We start from the raw sequence: 22,568 nt of genomic DNA on the forward strand, positions 1-22,568 counted from the left end.
GATCTCTGTTTCAGAGTACTTTAATTTTCACTGTATAAATCTTTTACTTCTTTTGTTAGATTGATTCCTAAACATTTCAACTTTCTGGATGCTATTATGAAAGGTATGGTTTCCCTAATTTCTTTCTCAGTGTATTTGTTGTTTGTATATAGGAATTTTATTGATTTTTGAGTGCAGACTTTGTATCCAGCTTTGGTATTGAATTTGGTGATTAATTCTAGGAGTCTCTGGTGGAGTTTTTGGGGTCTTCTATGTAGAGTATCATGTCATGTGTGAATAATGATAATTTCACTTTTTCCTTTCCTATCCTTATTCCTTTTATTTCTCTCTCTTGTCTAATTGCTCTAATGTTTCCAGAACTATGCTGAATAGGACAGGTGACAGTGGACATCTTGTCTTATTCTTGTCTTATTCCTGATTTTAAAGTGAAAGCTTTCAGTTTTTGTTCATTTAGTGTGATGTTGGCTGTTGACTTGTCACAGATAGCTTTCACCAGATTGAGGTGAAGTCCATCTATTCCAATTTTCTGTAGGGTTTTTATCATGAATAAGTGTTGGACTTTATCAAAAGCTTTTTCTCCATCTATTGAGATGGTTATGTAATTCTTATCTTTGGTTCTGTCGATATGATGTATTACATTTATTGATTTGCATATATTGAACCATTCCTGCAATCCTGGGATGAATCCCACTTGGTCATGTTGTATTATCTTCCTGATAATTTGCTGCATTCTATTAACTAGTATTTTATTGAGAATTTTTGCATCCATGTTAATTAGGAAGATGGGCCTATAGTTCTCTTTTTTGGTTGGGTCTTTCTCTGGTTTTGGTATCTGGGTAACACTTGCCTCCAGGAATGACTTAGGGAGAACTGCTTCCCTTTATATTTCACTAAACAGTTTGAAAAGAATTGGCATTAAATCTTCTCTAAATTTCTTGTAGAATTCAGCTGTGAATCCATCATGATCTGGGCTTTTCTTTGTTGGTAAGTTTTTTATTACATTTTCAACCACAGTGATATATGTGCACCCATGTTTATAGCAGTACTATTTGTAAAAACTAAATCTTGGAAACAACCCAAATGTCCATCAACTGAGGAATGGATAAAAAGATGTGGTATTTTTATATAATGGAGTATTACTCAGCTATAAAGAAAGATAAAGTAGAGGCTTTTATAGGTAAATAGATACAACTAGAGACCGTACTCATAAGTGAAATAAATCAGACTCGCATGTGTAAACATCATATTGCCTCTCTAGTATAAGAACCTGAAAGAGTAAATAAAATCTGAAAAGTACAGTAGATATTGTGAAAGGGAAAGAAACTGTTCAAATAGGAAAGTGTAACTGGGATGAGGGAAAAGAGAAAAAAAAGAAAGATGGAAGGGGAAAAAATAGGTATATTTATATACACAATATAACTAAGATAAATGTACTAGTAACTTCTATTGGTTTATTGAAAGGAACAGTTAATGTGTAATTGATCAATTTTGCTTGCCTCTATCTGCTTAACTGAGTAATTACTTTGAAGATAACAATATGTAATATTATGACCATTGCTGGTTTCCCGTCACCTTTTCTGATATTCTGTATCATTTTTATTGTTTTTATGTTGTTTTTTATGCCTTTGTTTTTGTTATTTTGTTTTTCATATTTTCTCATTAAAATTTTAAAAAGAAAAAAATATATATATAAATACAAGGATAGCTGAAATAAATGTATTGCTGATGTCTATAGGTTTCTTGAAAAGAACAGTTAATGCTTAAAATTTTTTTTCTTGACCAATTTTGCATGCTTATATCTAGAAATTGGAACAACTAATTCTAAGACAACAATATGCAATATAACAACCATTGCTGAATTCCTACTATCTTGTTTTGTGAAACTCTGTATTATTTCTAATGGTTTTTTTTATTACTTGCTATTGTCTTTAACTGTTTGATCAATCTTGCATTCTTACATCTGGTAATCTGAGCAACTTCGCTAAGATAACAATATGTAATGAAACAACCATTGTTAATTCTTATCATCTTGTTTTGAAATCCTGTATTTTTATTGTTTTGTATTGTTTTGCTTTTGTCTTCATTGTTATATTGTTATTGTTGTTTTTTTTTTTTTTCCTCTTTAAAATAAAAAATAAAAGGGTAAATAATGCTGGGAAAATTTGAAGTTGCATGATTGACTTCTCCACTCAAAACCCTCCAACAGCCCCCATCTATGAATGGCCTATAAGGTTGATCTTCCCCATAGCCACCCAACCCTACCTACTTCCTCCTCTTCCCTCCCTCCATCACCAGGCCACTGTGCTACTCCTGAGAGGACCTCTGTCCTTGCTGTTTCCTCATCTGTATCCTTAACTCTTTACACTCTTAGCTTCTCGCTCCAGTGTCACCTTCTCAGTGAGGAAGGCCGTAGCAACCCATTTTAAAGGGACATTCCTTCCAACACATATCATGTCCCTCCCTTATTTTTCTTATACTACTTCTCTACTTCTAACCTTCCACAAGCATATAATTTTCTTTGGTTTTGTTCACTGCTTGGCTCCTACTACCAGAACAGAATTTCCCACTTTTTCTTGCCATGAGTACCTTTTGCAGAATGATGCAGCATATGGAACTTCTTATCAAAGTAAGGTGTAAAGTGATATAAAGTGCATGGGGTTACCAAGCATGGTGACATCTGTCAGCAGGCCCAACTACACAGGAGGCTGAGGCAGGAAAATCGGTTGAGCCCAGTTCAGGGCTAGTCTAGGCAAAAAAATGAAACCCTGTCTCTTAAAGGCCTAATAATAATATGTGGACTGAGGGTAGAGCTTAAGGGGAAAGCGCTTACCTACAATGAGCAAAAGCAAAGCCCTAGCAATCCCTAGCAACACAAATAATAATAATAATAATAATAATATAAAATGCAAAGGACTGCATAGGAAACAAAGTATACTACAATATACATATCAAAATATTCTTAAACATTTAGGATATAACACTTGCAGGTCTTTATTAAATTATAAGCTCCAACAATGGGTTTTTAAAAATCACTGTAACTAAGAGGTCTCTGCAACACCTTGACTGGATAAGAAAATACATGTGATTTCCTAGTGGTACAAAGTTTCAAAGATGCTTCTATTACTCTGGCTTATTGCTACACTGAAGGAAACACTAAATTCTAGGTAGAGGCTAATAAAACAAGTATGTGCTTTTTAAAATTTGTCTATATTCATGAATATCTTCCCTGAATTCAAAGGTAAGAACCACTGATTGAGCACATTAAATATGTGAAGAAATGGATTATTTTCTGGTTTTACACGTTGCTATTTCCCTGAAACCTAACTACAACACGTACTGTCAAATAGCAGGCTCTCAACAAGTACTACAAGTCCATGCAATGCGTTTCTTCTTGACGACTTAGCGTTAAGCTAGGAGAATAGACGCTATTGTTATCTCAGTCGGTATCTAGTGCCAGCACCAGTATGGAAGTGGGGCTAGAATTTAAAGACCATTGCCTCAACACAAGCCAACTCCTTTCTCTGATGTCACCTGAAGAAACAATGGTGCTATGAGTCAATGTTCTTGTACAGTTAAAACTGTCAGTGCAAGTCTCCAACATGGTACCTTTTCCATAGGTCTGAATGAAGAACAATCTGTTTTTAGATTGTCACCTTCCCTTCTCACTTTAGAACCTAATTTCTCAGGAAGGCTTGGATGCCACTGTACTGGAAAACGACTTTCAGACTACTCCAGATTTTAGTCTCTATGATATTTAAGAAAGAATTTAATGTGGAAGGAAATAAGGAAAGCAAAAGAAAGCAGAATTAACCATTTGGAAGACCAGATTAATTCCGAGTGGAAAAGAGCAAGAAAGACAACACTAAAAAACAAAATAATATTTCTGTGATTTTTGTATCCTCCGTCTCTAAAAATGATACAAATCTCTCCCACTAAAAATAAAGAATACAAAACAGATACACTAACTTAAAACTTGCTTACGTTAGGCAGTTCCTTGAGCAATTTTATTCTAATAGCTATGACGTTATCAATACATTGGAGTAAACTTTTTTTTATTTAAAAGTTACTTCTGATTTCTGAAAGTACTAAAAAACAAATGTTCTAAATTTATGACAAACAGCATATATATAAGGGAGAAGTAGCAATTTCAAACTCAGAAAGAAAAGAATGAGTTTCACACCAGAAAATTATCAAACATTCAATATCTCTGGACTTGCAAAGGAAAACAAATATAGATTGAGGTAACATATAAACTCTCAGTGAAGTTATGACTGCTCTTAAACATACTTGGTTCAACTCTCTGGACACCATTTCAAATTAAAAAACCAAATGTTAGCAATTTCTGCCTACAAAATAGAATAACTAATTTTTAAAATATATTCTAAGAACAAAAAGATAATCATTTGCTAATGTTTAAGGAAACAAAAATTTTTCTATTATACAAGAGCCATCATTAAAACTTACATAAGGAAGCTTTCTGAATAATTTCAATTTTTCTCCCATTTAAAAATTAAAAATTAGATGGTCACTGTAATTACCCTATTATGCTTTAGGTATCTGTTTACCTGTCACTTTAATAAAACTCTGGTAACTGCAATTTTCATCAAAAGTATATTTTGGACAGCCTCTCACCTGGTCTCTTCATCATCCCAAGCGATGCGCATGCCTTTTCCACCACCACCTGCTGAGGCCTTGATCATGACAGGGTAGCCTAACAGCAGGGAAGAATTAGACAGAAGTTCAGACTTTGATCATTTGGATGTATGAACATGACAACTGACCACATGTTCAATAACGCAGAAGACAATAACTAATTTATTTAAAAGTTCCTCTCTTTAGAGCCAGGAAAATAACACCAGTGTAAAGATCTCATACATATTTTTCAAATGAGACCATGACTGTTTTAAAAGGGAAAAAGCTACTTATATCAATAGCTGTAGCATTTTCCCTTGGAATGAAATAAAAGCTAAGAGAACATAAATAAATTATTTGATAGTGAATTCTAAAATTGAAACTAGATATATTATTAACTAGCCAAAGTGAAGAAGCAACTTACACAGCACTAGGAATCAGTCAATATCCCCCCACTGGCTCCCCAAAACTGCTGTTTGCATGCATAAATTCCCTTTTTTTCCATAGTAGTTACTACTAAGCACTTTAGGTATTTTCATCTAAAAATTACAGGGAGTGCCTACAGTTCTTAGCAGCAAAAACTGACATGATGGTATTGGGAAAAATCAAATATGACTATTATATTATGTGCTAGAGCTGAAGATCCAGGGCTCCTGATTAATATAATAGAGAAGTTTTGCCCTACCCCATACATTCAACACGGTACCATGAAAATACAAACTAAGATCCAAAACAAAAATCATTTCCAGCTAATATTTATCAAAGAAAATGAAACCATAAAATTGTTGTTACTTATAAAATTGAGCATTTAGTTAAAGTTTTTAACACAAAAGTGAAAACATTACATCAAGAAAAGCTGTAGAATTTCCTTCTTTAGAGGTTTTCTGGAAACAGGATAGACATATGTTTAAGACCATTTCTTTATGATCTTTCTTTAAGAAAGAAGAGGTCAGTGAGCCATTAAAGAACTCCTTGGCCTGTGATTCTGTAATAGCACTAAACTTTAGCTATAGGATCCCTGGAAGAAAAAGGAAGAGGGGGTCAAAGATCACAGACCTTTGTCACAGTCTGTGACCTTTGACCCCCTACACCACAAAACACCTTAACTTCAGCTTAGTTAAAATGGCACTTGCTTCCTAAATATTTCATAGTTAATGCAATTAAAATGCTTTTGTTTGTTATGTTTATGTGGGATAGCATTTTTAAAACAATGCTAAGTGCAGTGACAGGAAGAAAGATAAATTTCATATTTTTCTTAGATTAGGGCATTATAATCCAGGAAGAGAAAGAAAAAGGACCCAAATAACTTAACATTAGCAAATCAAAAACCAAAGGATCACAGGAGGGTAGGAAGATAAGGGATTAAGAAAAGCCAAAAGTTTTGCTTAACTGAAATTATGAAGGATGAGCAGGTGTGAACATTTTAGGAAACAAAAAGGAGGCAGGGAGGCAAGAGCTAAATTTAGGAAACAACTGAAACAATTCGGCTGAAGTATATGTCAGACAATAGGCTGAGAGCAGAGTTGAGAAGATTTCGTGGGCTCTCAGTCTGGACCACGGATGCGATCCGGCCTGAGGTTCGCTCTGCAGGGCAGCAGCAGGAAAGGGCTTTGCCTCATTCCGTGCCACAGCCTCACAATGAATGTCACAGAAAGGACTCACGTTGAAATCACTAGAGAACAGACTGTTTTTGAAGAGAGAAAGAATATTGTCCAAAAAACTCAAACTTACAAAATCTTGTTATAACAATTTAAGATCTCTTTTACAAAAATGGATCCAATAATTTAGTCTCTTAGATAAATGGACCCAACCACCCCTCCCTCCAAAAATGTTGTAATTCACCACCAAAATTATTTAGCTATGTAACAAGAAACCACAAAATGTGTGACGTCCACAACCTATGTGTCTACCATGTTCAGCTTCCTCAGAAGAGTAGGAAATTTACAAGGCTTTTAAATTCCAGTACTAACCTCATCCTAATCATCTACTGTGGATGTGGACCCTAGACTATACAATGATGTCTGCATTTCAAAATAAGGTGAGAAAATAGTCCTTGCTCACAAAGATCTAGCTGGAGAAACAAAACACGTAATAATTTCCTATTGACAAATTATTTTGCGTGTTCAGAAAAAAGTGAGAAGTCATCAGAGCACATGGCAACATATACTAAGGCAAATGGTCTCCCAAAAACGAGAAGTCGATGCAGTGTAAGACCTGTCAACACATGCAACCAGGAGGGCAAGATTCCCTAACAAAAATGTAAGAAGCCAAATATAAAAATGTTTGAAGGGCAGGGATAAGAGGGAGAAAAGTGGAAGAAACTAGTTGAAATTAGTGACACCAAATCTTTTTTTTTTTTCCTTTCTCTCTTTTGGTGATGGTGGTAATGGTGGTGGGTCCTGGGTGTTAAACCCAGAAAGCAGTGAGTTGCATCCCCAGTCCTTTTAATTTTCAAGTAGGATCTCAAAAACATTTTCCCTGGGCAAGATTCAAATTTACAATCCTCCTGCCTTGGCCTTCTCAGTAGCTGCAATTATAGCTATGAGTCACCAAGGCTGGCTTGACACACATTGCTTTTTGTTTTGTTTTGTTTTGTTTCCTTTTTAGTATATGTCTGCAATACGTGACAGGTACATTCACTGTGGGGCATTGGTACTGGTACATACGTACATCATGTCTTGATCCTTTATACATGATATTAACTCAATCTAATTTTTGAGCTATATTCTGAAATAATGTAAAAGTACGGTTTTCTGCTCAATTTCTTATGCCAAATAAGTCACTAAATTTCAGGCAGCATATACTTTCACATTGTTATCATGCCATGAAGAAACAAGACCTACACAAATGGGAGGGAAAACAGTATTCCATACAAATGATGTCAGATGTGGCCAAACAGGTAAGCCCTCATCCCTACTTTCTTATTGTGTCTACAAAACACTGGGTAAGGTAAAAGATACAAGATTCAAGGAACTGGCCTGGAGAAATTAGAAATGATCAATGATTTCATGACCAACACCTCACACTTTAATCTGGACATGTAATTTTCAAATTCTACACGGATTTTAAACGGAGGCAGATTTCTTGGTATGAGGAAACTGCTTTAAAAAAATAAATAAATAAAAAAGCAAGATGTAGGTCCCAGTGCTGCTCCGGTTCTTCGTTACCTGCATGGTTCCCTCATTAGTTGCCAACTGCTACTGCCTTCGTGCACTCCTTAGACCCAGGGACAGATACAAACCGCCTCCCTGCACTCCAACTCCAGCAGGAAGGAAGTGTCCACTCTACCTCCCCTCTACAAAATTAGAGAAATGTATGCTTCCCAAAAAATCCACCAAAGACTATGTGAGAAAAAATACTAAGGAAATACAGAGACTTAAGTTATAAATGTACTAAATGATTTCTATTCTATTTTTGGTTTTTTTGTTTGTTTTTTTTCTGTTTCTTTTGTTTTGTCTTTTGTCTTTTTGACACAGCATCTCATTATGCAGTTCAGGCTGGCTTTGAGCTCACTTTGTAGCCCAGGCTGGTCTTGAATTCACAAAGATCCTCCTGCCTCAGCCTCCCGAGTGCTGGGATTATAGGCTTGCAGCACTACACCCAGTTTCTATGCTTTTTTGGACTCGACTTTCTTTTTTTTGGTGGGGTAGTACGGGGAATTGAACTCAGGACCTCATGCTTGCCAGGCAGGTGCTGTCCCACTGAGCTAAATCCCTGGCCCTGGATTTGACTTTCAAGTGCAAGTTGACTGTAGGACTTCTCTGGTTTCCTTGCCTCCTACCAACCAGGGGGTCACTCTTTGCACCATAACACAAGAAATCTTCTAACTCTTATCACTACACTTTCATTCATTTGCACAAAAATGTTTACTGAATATATATAACATACCAAACACTGAAGTGGTTCTCAGCAACACAAAGATGAACCACTGAGAAAGTTCCCTGCTCTCAGAGCCTTCTACCTAACAGCAAATGACACAGGAATAAGTATCCATCTGATATGCATACTATCTAATGTAAAACAGTGATCAGCACCCTGATGCAAACAGCAGTGAAGGATGATAGTAGTTAGAGATCTTTCCTTGAAAAAACTTCTCTAAGCAAACTGACATTTAAACTGAACCTGAGTAAGATAGAGCTGGCCTTCTGAAAAGAAAATATTCCTGACAGAAGGACAAGTTGGAAAGTGTTATATAGGAGAGGGATGTGACTTCATAGAGTATTTTGTAAGATCACTTTAGCTGCTCTGAAGTGCATGAACTGCTGAAACAAGGAGATTGAGCACAAGGCCTTCACACTGATCCAGGTGACGGATAGCAGTGACTTGGATCTGTCTGGTTACAAGAAAGACAGACAAGACTTAAAGTACGTCTTACAATTTGATGCATGAATAGGTTAGATGTGGAAGAAAGGAAAGGAGGATTCTAGAGGTTTAGGTGCTATCCCATTTAGTCATTGATTCCAACTCAAAAAGAACTTGTTTTTGATTGACAGAGTCATATTTACAGTACTTACATTAGAAACAATAAATAACCCTGCTCTTCAAACAAGTCCACCTCACACATGTTGGGGCATGATCTGATAACGTAAAAGCCGACTAAATGACATCTTAATGATAAAACACTCAATTCAGAGAGTAAACATTTCTATGTAGTGTTGTTGTTACTGTTTACCGATATTTTCTTAAATGATAATTTCACATGATATAAATGGAGAAAGAAATTGAAATATTTCTTGGGAAATGCCCTTTGGTTAGTTAGTGGTACTAATGGTACCACTGGTTAGTTTAGTGGTACTAATCAGAAATCTTTCATGGTGTATAGAGGAGGTGTGACTTTGAAAAGGGGGTGAGGAGGTCTGCCTTTAAAAACATTTGGGAAGCCAGGTACAATGGCACATTGCCTATAATCCCTGCTTCTTGGGAGGCCAAGGCAGGAGGATCACAAATTAGAGGATAGCATCGACAACTTAGCAAGACCCTGTGTCAAAATTAATATGGGTGGGGTGTAACAGTGGTATGGCAGCCCTGACTTTGATCACCAGTACTGAAAGACACAGATAGACTTATTTTATATTTAATATTTTACCAATTGAGCATCCCTAACACAATATTTTGGATGCTCAATTGGTAAAATATTTTTTCAGATTTTGGAATATTTGATAAAAAGACACAGAATATTTTGCTTCACCCCACAAAGGTGTTGGGAGGCATTTCCCCAGTAAATTTCCAGAGTCTGTCTGGCTTCAAAGCATTCTGTAACAGAGGAGCACAATGAAAAGGCTATTATAGTGATGCACACAAGAGATGGTATTAGCTTAACCACAGACAGTAGCAGTGAAACTGGAGAGAAGTGGGTAAATTCAAGAAATATTTAGGAAATTATCCTAAATGATCTACAAAACCACATAATGAGATACAATGAACTGCAAATCATGAAAGCAAGCCTGAAACCTCTCTACTTCCTGTCTCTGTGATTAATTACATTGCAGATGGCAAATTCTCCATCACTTTAGGTCCCAAAGTAAGTACAGCATAGAAAAATCTTCTCCTCTCCTACAACCTAACAGTAGAAAGAGAAAATGTATCATAAAGTAAATATTTTGTTACTTAACATCACAAGGAAAAGGCAATAAAATGGGGTACACCTGAGCACTGATAAACTAATGAGAATTGCACAGAATCAAATAAGAATTAGCACATTACTAGCTTTGTTCAAAAATATGTAATTCAGAATCTACTGGATACAATGTATCATGTGGCCACACTGAAAAATGCCTATCATGGGTACAAACAAAGAGGTAGTTTTTAAATTCAAACAAATTATAGCGATATAAATTCCATCATGAATGCATTTATTTGTTTTGTATTATTTGATTGTAACTGTCTACTAATTTTACTGTTATCTTAATTACAAATTAGATATAGTTATCTTAGTTACATATAATTTCAAGTGAACCATTTAATTTAGCACAATTCAATCTGACATGATGTACATTTGTATCAATATTAGTTGGGATCTCTAAATTACCCAACTAACAGTAAACTGTATATGCTGCAGTTCAACTGTGAATTATCTACATTTATACTGCTACTATCCCCCAAAAACGGTAATTCTGAGTGAATTTTTCCCACTGGAGAATGAAAAGGTGTGAAGTATGCATAGAGTCTTTTCTCTTGCCTTCAGTGGCCTTATACCTATATATATGCATAACTATGTATTTATAGTTTCATTTGTTCAATATATATTTAAAAATAAATATATATTTAAGTACAAATTTATAAACATGTTCTATTAATATATTACACATGGTTTAAATAACATTAAATATAATATTTAATATAATGCACTTAATTTTATAATTTAATTTGTTATATTTAATATTTATTAACAGTAAGTACAATATATTATTTTTAATATATTTAATTTAATAAGAATAAATCAACATTATACACATAAAGATATAATGAATATGTATTAAAAGTTAAAATATACCAAAACATACATTATTGATTTGGTAGAAGAAAACTAACTGCTGATTTGGTGTAGAATAACTGACTTTCTTGGCCTGTTTCCCTCTGCTCAGGTAAATAACAGACGCCCAACTCTGTTCCAGGAATCAGAAATCAGTGTACAGATAGAACTGAAGCCATTCGCAGGAAGATTCCAAACAAACTGGTGTTTTTTCACATTGTAATGTGTTTCCACATTACACCTGAATGTTATACACAGTTTTGGTTTTTTTTTTCCAATCAAGTACTAGAAAAAAGATAAGGAAAAGGGATGCAAGAATGAACAATAAAACGAGAAAAGAACATGAAAGACTGAAACAAAAAAGAGAGGCAATGGAGTACACATAACATTAAAGCATAGGATAAGATCATGTAAAATTATGCTAAAGCCCAAATGTATATGTTGGAAAATAAAACTGTAAGCTCCTATATGTCTGTCTTACTTTCTCATTGCCAGGACACCCAAAATTAAAAGAGGAAAGGTTTATTTGAAGAGGTTTCAATCCACAGCCAACTGGCTTCAAGGCATAGTGGCAAGGCAGAGGAGCACGGCAGAGGAGAAACAGTCCATGGCAGAGCAGGTAGAAGGCAGAAAAGCCAGGAGCAGCAAGCAACGAGCCTCACTTTCCCTTTTATCCCATCCACACTACAAGCCTATTTGTTGATGCCCCTCATACCCAGGGAAGGCCTTCCCATTATCCACATCCAGAACTATGCTAATCAGTGGGCTAATTTAGTTATCATACATCCTTAATCCACATTCACACATGCTATACCTGGCCACCTCCAAAAAACCCCACTTATGAGTGCATGAGGCTTTGGGGAAACATTTAGATACAAGCCATAACACCATATAATGGTGAGAAAGAAAAAATAAAGACTACAAGGCACATATCTTCATCTCCCAGGATATCATTCCAAACTCAAATAACCATATTACTTCAATATAAACATTCTACTCTTTTATGTTTTTGGTGCTATGGATTGAACCCAGAACCTCACACATGCTAAATACATGCTCTACCACTGAACTACACTTCCAGCCCCACGTATCTCATTCTGTAATGAGTTTCACAAAGAGTATTTTAAACAAAAATCTTCAGTTACAACCAACCTCATATACAAACAACAATAGACAGAAAGAATATTTTAACACAATTTTCAACATAACTTTTGTTTAGATATTGTTTACTAAATCTCTTTGGATATTAAGCATATCTTCTACTGAGGACCAAATTGACAAATAAATTAAAAAGATATACATTTGTTAAGAAGGTATAAATTATAATTACTTTCCAAAAGTTTCTTCAATATAACTTTAACTACAGAATTGTAAACAACATGAAAATATTCCTAAGTAGCATAGAATGGTGAAAATAAAGATTTCAGGACTGGCCAAGCATTTTTATCCCTCTTAAATATGAACAATTTGTTCCTCTATAAACAGACAACGTTTTAAAAATTTCATACTACATTAAAAGTAAGATGGAAAGGACAAGCAAAGAAAAATAGCCAGGACAGGGAAAAAAGGACTACTATAGTCCCTACACACTAATCAGAAACAGAGGCAGAGGCAGTCACAAGACTAATACAAAGAAGGATCACAAATGTAAACCTAGCTTGGTCAATGGCAACTTAGTAAGACTCTGTCTCCAAATTTAAAAACGACTGAGGATATAGCTCATTGTGAAGGCCCTCAGCTAAAACCCCAGTAACTAGAAGGAAAAAGGACAAACAGAACTCATATACTGCAGAGAATCCCACACTATTTTAAGGGAACAGCCATCAATCAAAACAAATTGCTGAAATTTGGTTATTTTTTTCCCATTCAACAAGTCCTTTTTTTTTTTTTTTTTTTGGTACCAAGAATTGAATTCAGGCCACTGTGTTTGCCACACAGGAGCTGTGCCACTGAGCTATATCCCCAGCCCAATAATTCTTTTAAATTCAATCACCACTCATTCTTTTTTAAATAGTTACTTGAGGAAAATGTATGTTCTATTGTTATTGGTTTGAACTGTCTATAAACGTCAATAATGTCAGTTGCTTTGTTCAAGCGCTCTAGTCCCTTAAAAACCTTGTGTCCAGATGGTCTGTCTATACTTACAGGGTAGTAGGAAAGTCTCCAATTGTTAGTATAGGACTATCTCTCCCTTCAGTTCTGTCAGCATCTGTTTTTATTTTAGGGGGAGTCTACATCTTGGTGTGTATACATTTATAATTGTTAATAAAAGTACAAAAACCTCATTTGTCTCTTACAGTTTCTGAGACACCGTGGTAGCACACACCTGTAATCCCAGCACTCAGGAGGCTGACACAGGTAGATTGCTACAAACTCCAGGCCAGCCTTGCCTACACAGTGAGTTCAAGACCAACCTGAATTACAGAGTGAGACCCTGTCTTTAAAAAAACAAATAGTACTACACCCAAATCTATTTTGTCCAATATTCTACCTTGTGACAAATAAAAAACAATGAATGGTACACTTTGAAAGGCTCATTTTCCTTTTGAGCAGTTTCTTTCCCTTTCACTATATGTATTGTACCTTTTGGATCTTATTTACTCTTTCAATTTCTTACACTGAGACAATACAATGTCTCCACATGCGATTCTGATTTATTAACTGCTCAAAAGGAAAGAACTGGGCAGAGGGAAAAAAGAAAAGAAAAAAGGGGGAAAAAAAGGTGTATATTCACACAAGATAGACTGTACTACTAAGATAATTGTACTACTAATTTCTGTTAATTCACTGGAAGAAACCGTTAGTGCTTACACTGTTGATTAATTTTGCATGCCTGTATCTGTTAATCTGAGCAACTACGTTGAAGGTAACAATATGCAATATAATAACCATTGTTAATTTCCTATCATCTTGTTTTGAAATTCTGTATCATTTTTACTTTTTCTCTCTTTTGTCGCTTTAAAAAACAACAAAAAAAAGGCTGATTTTACAGTATTTAACTTTTATCTCAATTTTTAAAAATCTAATCCTTAGTACAAAAATTCAGAACAGGTTGCTTACTACAGGGTGAGAACGTATGGAACACAAAAGAGCTCTCTGGAGTGACAGTGACGTCCAGCACCTTAGTGCAGTTCGCTGCTACAGAGATGTGTGCAAATAAAATCAGCAAATATAGGCAAGTTTTGTTCAAATTACATGCAAATTTTGTACTAAGACAAAACTATACACAAATACTTAATTTAATTAATGACATGTATTTTGGAGTATCCCCTCTTCCTCCCCCCTGTGCTAGGGATGGAAGCCTGGGCCTTGTGTATACCCAGTCTAAGTGGAACTGTACCCATATTTAGTGAAACATGTATCAATATATGCAATTTACTTTAAAAATACAGCAAAAATAAGATTGGTTAACATATACATAGATAAGTAACAATCTAGAAAGGGTTAATAATGGAATATTGGTGCTGAATATGTATAGGTGTAGACCATAAAGTTCTTTCAAAATGCTGTACTATTAAATGCTTAAATTTTTCAAAATAAAATATTGTGGGGGTCAATGAACAAGTATATTATTGGCAAATCATGAGAACTACTCAGAAAGTTATGGTTATATGACAGAAAGACTGGGTAGTAACAGTAGAGCATTTTCTCCTAAAGACATAATATTTAAGCAAAGATACAAAAACTAGGAAGAGTCTTCCAGGTCCCCTCTCTCCTGACTCGTCCCCAGTGCCCCCCACCCCACAAGAAAAATCCTAAGGCTCTGAAGTTGGTGTATTCAATTAAGTTAATGTGACTAAAGTACGTAGAGAAGAAAAGGAACAGCATAAAATGAGACTGAAGAGAAAGGCAGGCACAAAATTACATGCAAACTGTAGTCAGAGCAAGGAATGTGTTTTATCTAAGCGCAACAGAAATCATTAGAGAGCTTAAAGCAGGGGTGGGGCAGGATGGGATAAGGTGTATCCTTGCTCTTTGACATTTTAAAATATCATGTTGTCTGCAACATGGTTAATGGCTTTGACGTGTTTTTAAAAGAGGTTAAGAACTACTGTTATACTCCTTGCAAAAGACAGCAGTATTGTGGAGGAGAGTGGTGGAATGAAGATAGGGAGTACTGAACCTGGGATACTCGTTGAATAAAGGTCTGACAGCGCCTTCAAATAGATCTACAGTAGGATAATGAGGGCAAGAGGCTTCTGGAGTGGGTGCTGGATTTTGGCCTCAGTAAATGGGGAGACACTGACTGAGACTTGGAAACTGTAGAAGCAGATTTGTAGTATGGTGGACTTCAGCACTGGAATTTTTTTATTTAAATTGAGCATAATTTGTGATTGTAAGAAAGGCAAAGAAACAGAATAAGAATGGTCTGGAAGTTGTTAAAAGACAGGTTTAGATTTACAATTTCTTTTCCTTCCAAGAATCAATGTTGCATTGGTGGTTCAGTGGTAGAATTCTCGCCTGCCAAGAATCAATGTTTATTTTATTATATCAAGGACCTTTGGTCCACTAAAAAGATCAAACTTAAATGGACATCAAGATGACCCATTACTGTTGTCTACAATTGGGATTACAGATAAACTGGGAGTCAATAGACCTATTCTCTGAATTTAGAGGTCAAAGGAAAAAACTTAGGAGTGCAAATGAGGCAGACAAGGGAGTCCAAAAAGCAAATACATTAAGTAACATATTAAGTCTTAACTATCTCTCACCCCAAACAATGATCAGAGGATGCCTGCTTCTTTAGTTCCATGTATAAAGTACCTAAGCACTTTACAGTATTTTACACGAAAAAAATGACTCGAATTTTACCTCTCATCCTGAAATCTCATTAGTTTAGCCAAAGTATAATGAAAGATCCATGGTGTTAAGAGCCAAAGAAATCTAAATTTAAACCAGCAGCTCAGTGACCTTGAGCAAATTACTTAACATTTCTAATCCTTAGGTTCCTATAAATGTAAATGAAACTAATTAAACATAAGAATGAGCAGTAGAAACAACATTTCCAAAGTGCTTGACACATGGAAAAAACTGTTCTATAAATATGGGCTGCTATTATGTAAAAGGCACCTATAACATCAACGCTGAAAACAGTTTCCAACTTCAGCAGCAAAGGTTTCTGTTCCCAGAGAAGTACAGACTGGAAATAAGGGACCACCACATAAGACAGGATCAATCTCTTTTTTACCATGTAACATTGAAAAAAGTAAAAGAAATCTAGAAAAGGATGACACATACTTACAAATGGATAGCTTTGAACATTTTATAGTTCAGCTGTTTAGAACAAGGAACATATTTTCCCAAAGAATCAAAATTAGTTTACCTCTTAAATGAACTCAAAATGGTCCACCATAATCACAATGTAGTTAAGATGTGATATATCCAATAAAAGTAGTAGAAAAACTGATGAATGACCAAACGACACAAAACCAAAAGACTTTAGTAATATGTAATTTAATTTCTTTTAGAAGCTAGTACTTTAAGGAAAAGGTTTTATGGGAGGCTTCTGTGGTGATTCAGAATGGGTTCTCAGGGAAATTCCAAAAGCTTTATAAAAGTTGATGGCCCTGGTTCCTTACTATGTTTTATTTCACCTCAAATTTTATGGCTTCCTTTTATTTCACTATAAGCAAAACACCAGTACACTTGTACTTAGTAGTTATAATCGTGATCATCAATTCACAAGTGAGATAATAAGGGAAAAATTAGAAAAAAAGGCAGAAATTTATAAATGGAATCATGTGGACATGCCCAAGTACAAAGAAAAGAAATTTAGATTGAACTTAGGGGACATCAGCAGGGGAAAAAAAAAACAGAAAGAGGTAAAGCCCAGCATTAAAATATGGAAGAAAGGCAGCAAAGTAATGAGAACTGATCAGAGAGAAGCCATCATGATTAGCTGTTTATCTTAAAAGTCACAGGTTATAAAAATGGTGGAAGAAAAACACAAAAGCAAGCAAAGTGATCTGCAGGCTACCATTTATTCAAAGGAAATACAAGTTGATGATTCATAATTCAGAATGTGGCACCACAATATAATTCTAGAACTTTCTTCTAACCCTTTATTACCCTAAAATTCCCCAAATATTGTTTTTATTATTATGATAAATAGTATTATTATGCCTTATTAGGTAGGTGGCTAGAATGAGGAGTTTTAAATTTTATATAGTACAATACAACTATTTTAGGAAAGTCTCCTCAAAAGCCAGGAGATATGCCTCTTAGCACTGAAGAATGCCAAAAAGTTCAAACTTTTGATTTATGCAGCATGTAGCAAATCTTACTGTGAAACATCAAAATTCTTTTTTTGAAAAGGTTGACAATTCTAAAGAAATGGTTAAGAGATGTAGATGGATAAAGTAAGATTTTTTTCCTATGGCCTAGTATTAAATCTAGGGAATTTATGCAAAGCAAGAAAACAACAAGGAACAAAATTGAAATCATTTAGCCAAACCAGACTAAAAAGACCAATGCAACAAGTCAAATAACTTTTTGAATCACTAAAGAACTGTTATGCTAGCCTGTTCCAATTCGCAAAGAATGTACTTATTAATGTGACTGATCACTTTCAGGCCATATTTCTATACATTACAACAATATACATTTTGCCAAATCAAATACTCTCCAACTATAGATGATTTTTTTCTATATTTAGAAACAACAAGACTATCAAAACTACAAGACTACAAGAAATGTTAGTGTGGATGCTGAAAAATTTGGAAATAGGAATTGTAGGGTGTTTTAAAGATGGTTGTGAGTCCCAAATAAGCACTGCCTAATTTCTCTCACCTGCTACACATTTCTTTCAAATGAATACAAATACTGATTCATTTAATAAAACTGTAAAGTTTTTAGCAGCTTTGTTAATCCATGATAACAGTATGCTCTTACACATTTTCTCAATTAGCAGATACTGAAAATACAATTGTTCTCTGAGCACCATGAATATTTTTTAATGAAAAAGTACAATAGTCATTAAAATGGCCTCTAATTTACCTTTTACTCCATTCAGAATATTCAGTTCTAATTTCCCACATTCTATTTTATCTTTCCTAGCAAGATAAAATTTTAAAATGTGATATTTCATATTTTAGGAACAGGCAAACCTTGAAGAATCTTGTCAAACATGGTACCTTTACTTTAATCACACATGTATTTAACATTATAAACCTTATATTCAACTGCTTACATACAAATTTACATTAAATCCAATATTAAGGATTTTTAAGACAATTCCTTCCTTTAATTAACTAGCAATTCATCTTACAAAAGAGGCCTAATTACTCTTTAAAGTCAATTTTAATAATAAGATATAGTAATTCAACTGACAAATTCTTTGGAGCAACAAGTAATCAGAAACCTAACACTACTAAAATAGTACTTGCTTTATGGGAATTACTTATTACATGTTTACTCAGCCAAATCTGCTGAAAGACATAGAAACCTTACCAAAGTTAATTTAAGAACTTACCAATTTCCCTCGCAATTCTGACGGCTTCATCTGCATCCTGTAACAGCAGGAAATGAGACTCAACATTAATCCCATGAGGCATTGCACAATGTCTTTAGGGCAGTCGTATATTGCACTACTGTCTCCTCTGATTCATTTAATGTTCAATTTTACAACCTTCTAACCCTTTTCATTCAGAGAAATGTAAAATTAATACCATAAGTGGAATGTAAATTCTACCTCATCATTATTATATTAAGAAACTCAAAGGAGTTTGAAATGAGCTGGCAGGAAGCACTACCAGAGTTGCCAATGATTTGGTGTAGTTGCTGGAATTTAAAGGCAGAATTTGGATGTTTACAATCAATACCGAATCATAAATCAGATCATTAAAGCTTGTCCACAGCCAGCTTGTTTCTAATATTTATACATCATGTTTTCCTAGATTCTGTCAGCAGGGGGAGTTGATTCTCTATTGTTTGGGAGGAGCTTGATCAATCTTCCAGAAATAAAGTAAATTTCCAGTATCTGTAGGAATTACCAAATTTTAAAAATTCTTTATGGTAATCTCCTTTATCTTTTGTGCCTTAACTTTTATTTCACCTCTCTTTTTCAGATACATAGTTTATACTTGTAGCTTGCTACATAAATGAAAATCTTAAATTCAGATGAACCTTAGAGAAAAAACCTGCCAAACTCTAAGGGGTAAAATAAAATGCCTTCCCAAACAGTTTAGTACAAAGGAAAAGTTTACTGATAGAAGGATTAGTTACTGCTAACTATCAACTAAGGCCACTTGTACCTCTAAGTAGCTTAAAAGGAAGGAACTTCCCTTGAATCTAAGTCATTCATTGATCATTAACTCTTACCTAACACCCAGCAAAGAATACTCCTGACACATTTCCCATACAACAATGAAGACAATGCTGAGCTTCAAGCTCCTTCTCAATTCTACTTTTTTAAATTGAGTGACAGAAAATAAACTATCAATAGTGTTTTTGAAACCACCAGCTGGTAAGTATGCCTAGACTTTAAAAAAAAAAACCTGCAAAATACTGAACTGAAGCCTGCTATTTTTATGCTTTTAAATTAATACATGTAAAATGTAGAACAACCCTGAGAATCTTCCCCTAAATCAGAGGTAGGGGATGTTTATAACTGCTTCGTTTATGTCTAATAAAAAAAACTTCCTTAAAAGTCTTCAGTACCTAATAACACCCTCTGAATAAGGAGGTTGGCAGGGGAAGTTGTCAGAAAAATTTAATTTCCTTTCATTAGTCAGTCTGCTCCACAAATAGGTGCTTGTTAAGTTCAAAGCAGTCCTGAAAGCGACATCAGTTTTAAGTCTTTTTTACTCCAAGCAGTCACATCTGCTAATGAGATTTTCCAAATAACAATTGTTTTCAAGTCAGAGATAAATCTATACCTCCCACCCAACAGCACCCCCAAAATCAAGGTTTACTGCTTTATTACACCTTGCTGTTTTCATTGACCCTACGTTCTCCAAATTTTAGCTTAAAAGGATAAAAATCCATGAAAAGGGTCATTTAAGAATGTTAGTGGTTTCCACACATTGAGTGGGAAGGCTCTTTGTTCCAGCCAGTGACAGTTATTGGAGAATACTCGCCTTTAATAGCCTCTCTGTCAGGAAGTGTTAAACCTGCCAAATGCGAACAATTAGGGCCTCTTGAACAAAATGCAGGAAGAGTGATGGCTGATGAAGACTGGATTATAATAAGCCTAGAAGGAAACTTTTAACATTTCTTTCAAATGTGTAATAGTGTATTTGTCAAAGATAACCTCAGAGAAATTAAACTACTATCCAAAATGTTTGTTAACTTGAGGGAACTAACATGCAGGTTTTAAAGAATAATTCATAAAATTCATTAGCTAGATTTTGCCATTTATTTATACATATACATACTATAGATGTGTTATGTGCTTATAAAGAAAATTGTATTTACACATAGCACAACTTCTAAAAATGCTTAACTGCCACAAACCTAGTATTTCTGTAAGATACCTGCTACAAAACAATGCTACATTTTAACTAATCAGTGTGCTTAAGTTTTCTTATTATGAAAAATCAAATTCTATGAAATAAACTTTCACATAAAAACAAACTCCCTTAAAAATTAACTTTCACTTGTCATTCATCCCCCACAAATCTTTAATGAAGACCTATTATGTACTAAACATTAAAAATCCTATTATTAGCTTCACAAATAAACTACTAAATACACTCAGCTACAATATGGTCTTTCTGCACATTTATTTTATTACTGGGCTAAATACAATTACTTTTGAAAAGATAAAAATTCCCATATAGCTCCAAAGTCAATAGTACCAATATATGATACTGTAAAACTTCCAGGTAAAGTTACAAGCAGAGAGAGAGAGAGAGAGAGAGAGAGAGAGAAAAGAGAAAGGGAGGGAGAGAGGGAAGCTTTCAAAGAACTAAAAAAAGATCAACAATCATCCAGAAAAGTGGGCAAATGGTTAAGTAAGAAGTTCAAACAGCCAGGCGTGGTGGTGCACTCCTGTCCCAGCACTCAGGAGGCTGCGGCAGGAGAATCATTGCAAGTTAGAGTCCAGCCTGGGCTACAAAGTGAGCTCAAAGCTGGCCTGAACTGCAGAGCGAGACCCTGTCTCAAAAAGACCAAAAAAAAAAAAAAAAAAAGAAGTTCAAATAAAAAGAAATCCAAAAGGATAACATATGAAATATGTTCAATCTAGTCATAATTACAGAAACGCAGCTTAAGACAATGAGATCTCATTTTCACCTAGCAAATTAATTTTTGATCATGGTTAAGAGTGGTAACTTAAAAGTAAATAAACACTTCTCATCCTTGGTGTCATAGAAAATGGTGCAACAGTTTCAAAACCAATCTGAGGACGTGTGTCTCATGACCCAGCAGCTTCACTCGTAGGAAGTTACCCTACAGATACTCACATGCACATGCACACAGAGACATATAAAGAAATTTATCATTTTCAGTATGTTGGTATATTGACACAAAAAATCTGAGAAGCAATTTAATAGGCCTTCAAAAAAAATTTAACAGGCCTTCAATAGTGGACTAGTACCACAAACACTACACTGATAAAAACGGAACACTGCATGGCCTTGAAAAATATAAGGATGATCCTTCCTTCCTGCCTGCCTGCCTGCCTGCCTGCCTGTTAGTAATACAGAATGGTAAAGGTGGTTCATTTCGGGAAATTGGTATATACATTTAACATGCCTTGATCACTTGCAATCCCATTATTCCTCTCTCTCTTTTCTCCTCATTCCCCTGATCCTTTTCCCCATCTCTACACATCTACCTCTTAGTTTCCTGTCATCTCTAAGAGAGTAACTCTTACACTCTGAAGATATGCAAGAGGTATTTAGTAAACTTGGGGAAGAAAAAGCAAGTGGTAGTATACACAACGTGCCTTTATTCATATTAAGATGGCAATACCCTTCTGAATAAATGCCGTGTAAAAAAAGCTACAAAAACTCAGCTTAAATTATTGCTCAAATGTAAGATTAAGAGTTGGAGAGGAAATAAATGGGCATGGTAGGACATGTTTGTAATCCCAGCTAATAAACTGGGAGGCTGAGGTAGGAGGTTTGAAGTTAGTGTGGAAAACATAGCAAGATCCCGATTCAAAATAAAATTGGAAAAAAAAAAGCTGGTGATATAGCTCAATTCCAAGTACCAAGGGAAGGAAAAAAGGAAGGAAGGGAGGAAAGGAGGAAGGGAAGGATACATGGGTAGAGAGAGAGAAAAAGAAAAAAAGAAAAAGAAGGTGGGAAGGGAAAAGTTCAGTTGAGTTGGGGAAAAGGAACTTTTACTTAGCATTGTACACCCTTAGGAACTTGTTTTATACCAGAAGAATCATAATTTCATAGTTCATACTACTTTTGTAGTTTAAAAACAACCATGCTGAAGGTGTTTTCAAAATTATTTAATAAATGATTGTTTTTTTAAAAAAACCATATTCCCAAAATTCACTTAAATTGCTCAT

At 34.9% G+C, this 22,568-nt stretch overlaps 1 protein-coding gene across 4 annotated transcripts in view; it reads right to left on the minus strand.

Moving 5' to 3' along the window:
- Pcca (propionyl CoA carboxylase, alpha polypeptide) overlaps nucleotides 1-22,568 on the minus strand; it is a 401,509-nt gene that overhangs the window by 218,955 nt on the left and 159,986 nt on the right. For all 4 annotated transcript variants that reach the window (XM_005374054.2, XM_013516015.1, XM_005374053.2 and 1 more), the window contains exons 8-9: nucleotides 18,576-18,612; nucleotides 4,633-4,711 (exon numbers count right to left, since the gene is read on the minus strand). In XM_005374054.2, the coding sequence (XP_005374111.1) occupies nucleotides 4,633-4,711; nucleotides 18,576-18,612 (116 nt within the window). The remainder of the gene's footprint in view (nucleotides 1-4,632; nucleotides 4,712-18,575; nucleotides 18,613-22,568) is intronic.

Source organism: Chinchilla lanigera, unplaced genomic scaffold (assembly GCF_000276665.1).
Source record: "Chinchilla lanigera isolate Chin_1 unplaced genomic scaffold, ChiLan1.0 scaffold00003, whole genome shotgun sequence".
Lineage (NCBI taxonomy): Eukaryota > Metazoa > Chordata > Mammalia > Rodentia > Chinchillidae > Chinchilla > Chinchilla lanigera.